General features: G+C 40.0%; 1 protein-coding gene across 2 annotated transcripts in view; it reads right to left on the bottom strand.

The window, feature by feature from the left end:
* Positions 1-592: 592 nt before the first annotated feature.
* The window catches only part of MRPS27 (mitochondrial ribosomal protein S27), a 43,664-nt gene continuing 38,256 nt past the window's right edge, over positions 593-6,000 (bottom strand). For both annotated transcript variants that reach the window (XM_082300841.1, XM_082300840.1), the window contains exons 10-11: positions 5,019-5,174; positions 593-1,012 (exon numbers count right to left, since the gene is read on the bottom strand). In XM_082300841.1, coding sequence (XP_082156967.1) covers positions 776-1,012; positions 5,019-5,174 — 393 coding nt within the window. In that variant the 3' untranslated portion in view covers positions 593-775. The remainder of the gene's footprint in view (positions 1,013-5,018; positions 5,175-6,000) is intronic.

The following is a 6,000-nucleotide window of genomic DNA, read 5'->3' as shown; positions in this document are numbered from 1 at the left end:
TCAGTGATCTGAAGAACGGGGCATGGGACCGTGAAGGGAATTAGGTCAAAAACTCCATGAAACAGTGCCTAGAACATAAAAGGAAAGTGCACTGCAGTATGAGGCTCCTTGGTGTGTGCCGAGGTAATTGCACATGTTTCTCTAGTGACTTTAGAAAAGGAGCGAAACAGCACCAGTAAATTCAGAAATTTCTAACATCCTTACAGTAAAGACACATCTGACTGAATGTACAAGTGCTAACTCACTAGGCTGAAACTCTTCAGTAGTTTTAAAAATGACCTAAAGTTAGGCTTTCAACTCCATGCATAGTAGCCTGAATTTTCCAAATGGGTTAGGAAAAAGAAAAAAACCCAATCAACATACGTTAATCCTCTTAAGTGTCTGAAGTTCAGAGTAGCAAAGACATTCTTTCCTGTGAGAAACTCCTACTGAAACAACTTGCGTTTGAAATTCTTCCCTTTTCTTTTGTTCCTTCCACCCTCTAGACCTTTCATAACAGGCAAGCTACCCCTTATGGCTTTGTTTCTTTGTATTGTCCCTATCCCATCTCTTGCCCGGGTGGTGGTAGAAGGAAAATACATCATACACAGGATGAAGATTTCTAAACCACATGTGCTTTACTTCAGGAAACAGGCAAAGTGGGATGCTTAATTTCCATACAGCAGTCACACCTGCAGCATGATTGAAGCGAAATATTAATAATGGTGAGCACTTCAGTTCACTGACAGAAGAATGCATACCACTGCATTCCTAGTTCCAGTACTAAGCAGATGCTTTAAGATGCTTTAGCTAGCTTCCTAGCTTCCATTTCCTGCTTAGCCTGTTCTCTCATCTCTCTTTCTCTCTCAATGAGAAGTACTTGTAGTTCTTCCCACTTCTTCAGGTTCTGCTCATGTTTTGCAATGTCTTCTGCTTCACATTCTGGCAGTTTTTCCTTGACAAGTTGGGTGGTCAGGGTTAACAGGCTTTCAGATTCAACCTTGCCAAGTGAATGCAGCTTGGAGTACAGCTCCTGTCAGAAAAAGAGAGATTTGGTAGGGAGTGTCAAGGAGAAAGCCAGTCAATCACGAAACAGTCAGACACAAAATACTTCTCTATAACCAACATATCACTGATTGAATTATTATTATTATTATTATTGCTGCTGCTGCTGCTGCACAGGCCAGGTAACTCACAGGAAAGTGTTTCAGCTGTGGTAGTTGCTACCATTTCTTGAAATGCTAACCTCTAGACCATTCTTCTTCTTAGCAATAAAACTGAACCAGTGAAATTTCATTTTCGTTAACTACTCGAGTTCTCTTCTTTTTCCAAGTTCAGTTATCTGGTATTAACAAAGATCAGCTGACTAGTCAACCACAATGAATAGAAACAAAAAACTTTGGGTTTGTGTCTTGCCTCAAAACCAGTTGCACGATTTCATCCACACTGCCTGCATCAGCATCCCTCCCAACAGGTTCACTCATTTCAAATGTTCTCTTTCTAACAGCAAAGTAAGTAGCTCCCATAGTTTTTCTTCCTGTGTCTGAGGTGTGACTACACTTGCATAGATTATGCAACACTGTTACAGCAAGGGATATTTTTTCAGGGATATTCTACACTAAAACTAAGAGCAAAGCTTCAGTAAGAAACTCCCGTTTTCTTTCTTGAGCTTTACTTATCTGGATTTCCTACAGCATAAAAATGTTAATTCACTTAAGATGATGAATCACCCAGCGATACTATTTCTGGCTTTCTGTAATCTTTAGCCTGATGGCTCCCTAACATTCTGATTAATTGCCTTGAAAGTGCAGATACACAAGCAAGGAGATGATACAGCACTGGAAAATTCTTTATCCCTTGTTCACTCACTAGATAACAACACATTTTCCCAAGTTCTTTTAAATAAAACATTTTACTCAGCCCAATATTTGCAAAAATATTTAAAATAAGTATGTGTTCTAATGAAAGGTACATCCATATGTTTTTCATTTGAATGATTGAACTTCTTGTTTTGCATTGCAGGATAATGGAAAGAAGATGTGTGGATTGTTCTCCTCCCAACAAAATGCAGTTCTAGAGGCATGCAGATATCCAGACTTCCAGTTATCACTGAAAGTTTATGCACTGTGCAGCTGGTCCACAGTGCTCTTCCTACCCGAGCTCATGCCAGCAATAATCTGCATGGGCACTTCCCCTCAGCTCCCATCTGGAGGCTCTGACTTGTTCTTAGGCAGGAAGCTATTATGTCCCCTCTGAAGCCTCTACTCTTCTCCCTCCCTTAGCCAACACAACTGCAGGCTTTGTTGTGTTTTACTTTGGAGGTCTAAACTGGACAGACAGCAGATTAAAGACTCTTTAAAATGCTAGACATGCAGGTCTGAGGGGCTTGGGTGTTTGGTTCTGTCTGCTTTTTGATTTTATGATAAAGAATGAAAACAAAGTCAATGTCTTCAAGGCTAATGGACTAAAACCAAACTCAATAAACTTATTTAGGTGTATTAGTCTCCATTGTATTTGAGATCAGTAAGTACATAAGGCATCAGTAAGAAAACTGAAGAGACTGTACAGCTTAGGTTTGGGGAAGAAACTTGACGGCATGCTCATGTTACAGATTAGATACATAGTTTAAATGTAACTAGTTTAGATCATTCACACACTTCCCATTAAACTCTACCAAGAATGTGGTGAAAAGGGGCTGAACATAAAAACAGGAAATTGAACTACAGAAAGGCAATAAACTGTAAACTAGCAGGTCTTGTCTCCCAAGCCATTTACTGGTATCAGTGGTATCCTGGAATACTTCCTGCTCTTCTCTTATACATTAGTGATACTGATTTAGGAAAGCAGCAGGTTTTATGTCCCGCAGGTACCAAAAGGGCACATTCTTAAATGGCTAAATCATGATTTTCATAAGCAGTCTCCAGGGCTCTGCATGCAGACAAGAAGGTACACTGCTTTTAGAGAAGGTGTTCCCAAGCATTTATGTGATAAAATGTTTGCTGCCTACTGATCATTGACACAGATGGAAAGAATTGCCTGAGGAATGCTATACTGAGCAGTAAGCCCCAGCATACGGGATCTGAAAACAGGTAATTACAATACAAATGAGTGTCAGAGTCTAGATTACAACTCTAACGGCTTTTTCTGGAAAGAGCCAAATGCCCTCAAGTCCTGTTTGTTTCAGTGGAAGTAAAGGACAAGTATCCATATCTGTTAGACTTCCATGCCTTTTTCAGGTACTTCCACAAACGGTTGTTCTGAAGGTTGGTATCAGACACAGAAGCCATTCCATGGAGTACCATGGAGGAGCACGTGTATGTCTGGAGCAAATCCATACGCTTTTCCTTGTATTGTGGTGTATGATTTGTGAAACAGAACTGGGAGTGCAGGAGGAAGAAGCAATTGGTTTTGAGCTCAAGCAGAAAGACTTGGATGTACTGGCTAATTAATGCAGGGCTGGACAAAGCACAACTGAATTGTTTTTAGCAGCAGAAGTGCAAACCCTGTGCTGGGGTTACACAGAAGAGGGAGATACCTGTGCTGGGACAGCAGCTGGGAAGGCACACATAACCAGGCTGATTCAGAGCTGCCACCTTCCCTCACACTTGTATGGATTTCTAGTGTGCTACTCTGCCCTGTAAACTACACCTGTAGGTAGGTGTCCCAGGACTCAACTGGGAAGAGTGGCTATTGCTGGCCTAATGGATTTGAGAGAAGAATCTAGGAACTCCTTCAGGCTTAGCTGAAATGGCATCCTGACTCAAGAGCTCCTTTTCTCATTCAGACAACCAGGAATTTTGGCTTAATGACATACAATTACTGTTGGATGCCTAGATGCCACATAGGGGCTACGTCTTTCTCATATTCAGACTTTCCTGGTCAGATCTTAAACACTGGGACTAGTTTTTTGGCCAAAAGTCACTAACTGCCACACCAGGGAATGTCTGAATTGGGCTAATTATGGAATTTGTGGAAAGGTTGAGCTGAGAAGAAAACCACACTCTTGGCACTAGTCCCCAATTTGATATTCAGACCTCATTTTGAACACTCTGCATTATTTTCCCCAAGGCTAGATAATGCATAGACAATGAGAGACACATAAAATGTCTCACTCCCTCCTTCAAAGGACACTTGTGTTTACCTAATTCACTGTAATTCATCCAGGCATTAATTACCATATGCTGAGCACCCACTGATTCCCAAACACCTCAATTAAAAAGTTTTAACTGCCTACAACAAAATCTTAATATCTAAAGATAAGTAGCAAAGTTATATAAGTAAAAATTAAAGCAAGGAGAAGTGTGTGCGTGTGAGTTGAAACCACAGGCTACTAGTCTTTAAACTTTTGAAATTTCTTTAGAACAGTCTGTATCCAGCACAACTGTTCAAGGTCGCAGCCATCCAGGTGATAGCAACAATGGAAACTGATGGGCTATGGAAAGAGTACTGCTCCTGGAACTATAAGCCAGATGAGTTTCAACCTGAAGTTACCACAGCACAAATCAGAGATGATAAAAAAAATTAGCTCATTTAGCTAATTTATAGCTACGACATGATCAAATAAAATGCACTCATTATATAGATGTGCTCTAATGAACAGCTTTTTGTGTTTCTTACTGTTATACATAATTACAATGTACACAAATGGACAATAAAGTCAGGGTAGTCTCACACCTATCACAATTTATTTTAATGAGCAAGACCCCACACAAGGTCAAATAATGGGTCTCTAATGACATATCACTTTTGCAAATAAGACTGGAGTTATCATCTTGATGTATGAAAAGTGAAGATAAAATTCCAGCAGACAGACTAAACACAAGTGGCCTTGAGCTTTTATGTCTTTGTAGGCTACTGTTTCCTGTTTGGAGAAGTGAAAATGCAAGGTGACATCAGTTTCAAAAATGCCAAACAGAACTCCTCATGCACTGAAGGGGTGCCAGTCTACTAGCCATAGTAAATCAGCATTTATATTTTCTAGTATGTATCACAGAGATCTACCACAGCTTAGAATATTTAGATAAATTAAACTGTCTTACCTTGAATCGGCTGTAGTACTCAGGTACTTTAGACTGCTCTGTTTCTTCTGACTCTGCACATTGTGACTTCTGCTCTAATTTCTTGGCTTGTTCAGCAGATTCTGGGTCAGATTTGGCTTCAAGGACAGACTGTAAAATGGTCTCCAGGGCATCAAGCTGAACAATCACATTTGTCATGGTTAGAATAAAGAGTTTGGAAATACAATTTAAGTAACACAACTGTCATGTATTCAAAAACTTCATGAATTACCTTGTAATTTGAGATTACTTCTGTATATGCGAAACAGAAAACCAAATTCTAAAAGGAAATGAGACAATCTTGGAAGAATTTTGTACTGTGCTTTTGATCTTGAAGTGTGTGGCTCTCACTCACAGTCATTCCATTGCTTTTTGGGCTCTACTACTGGATATGTATCGAGACGCAGCATTAGTAAAGAATCAGCAAGAACCTTCTTCTACAAGTTCTTAGTTGTTCCCGGAACAAACTAAAACATACCCTATATAGATAGCATTTCTAGGTATTACTAGTATTTACTATTTTTAGAGTATCAGTATGCAGATGGATAGGATCTTCTATGGACCTGTTGCATCACAGACAGATACAGCCTTGTTTCAACACCGGGATGTTCATCTACAACCCAGAACAAGATGAGGAGTTCCTTAAGTCTTCTAGGGTTTGTAAGCAGAAAAAGTCACCGGTGTATTAAGCTAAGTTCTTCAGACTTAAGAGTAAGAAAGATCTCCAAAACCACACACCCAAAGTGCTAACTTAAAATGGTGGAAGTTGCAGATGTGACCTGTCTTGTACTGTCCAATATTACACTGAGAAGCTTCAGAAAACAGAGCAATAGGTAGGAGTACCTGCTGAGCAGTGCCCTGGAATTTTGTCTGTCAGGGGAGACTGCAAGCTTAGTAGTGACATGAGCAAAAGGGAGGCTCCCATCACCAGAGACACCTTCAGGAAAAAGTACCAAGAAAAGGA

This window comes from Coloeus monedula (assembly GCF_965178545.1).
Source record: "Coloeus monedula genome assembly, chromosome: Z".
Taxonomy (NCBI): domain Eukaryota; kingdom Metazoa; phylum Chordata; class Aves; order Passeriformes; family Corvidae; genus Coloeus; species Coloeus monedula.
The sequence above is the reverse complement of the archived record's forward strand: the minus strand, read 5'-3'. Positions and strand labels throughout refer to the sequence as shown.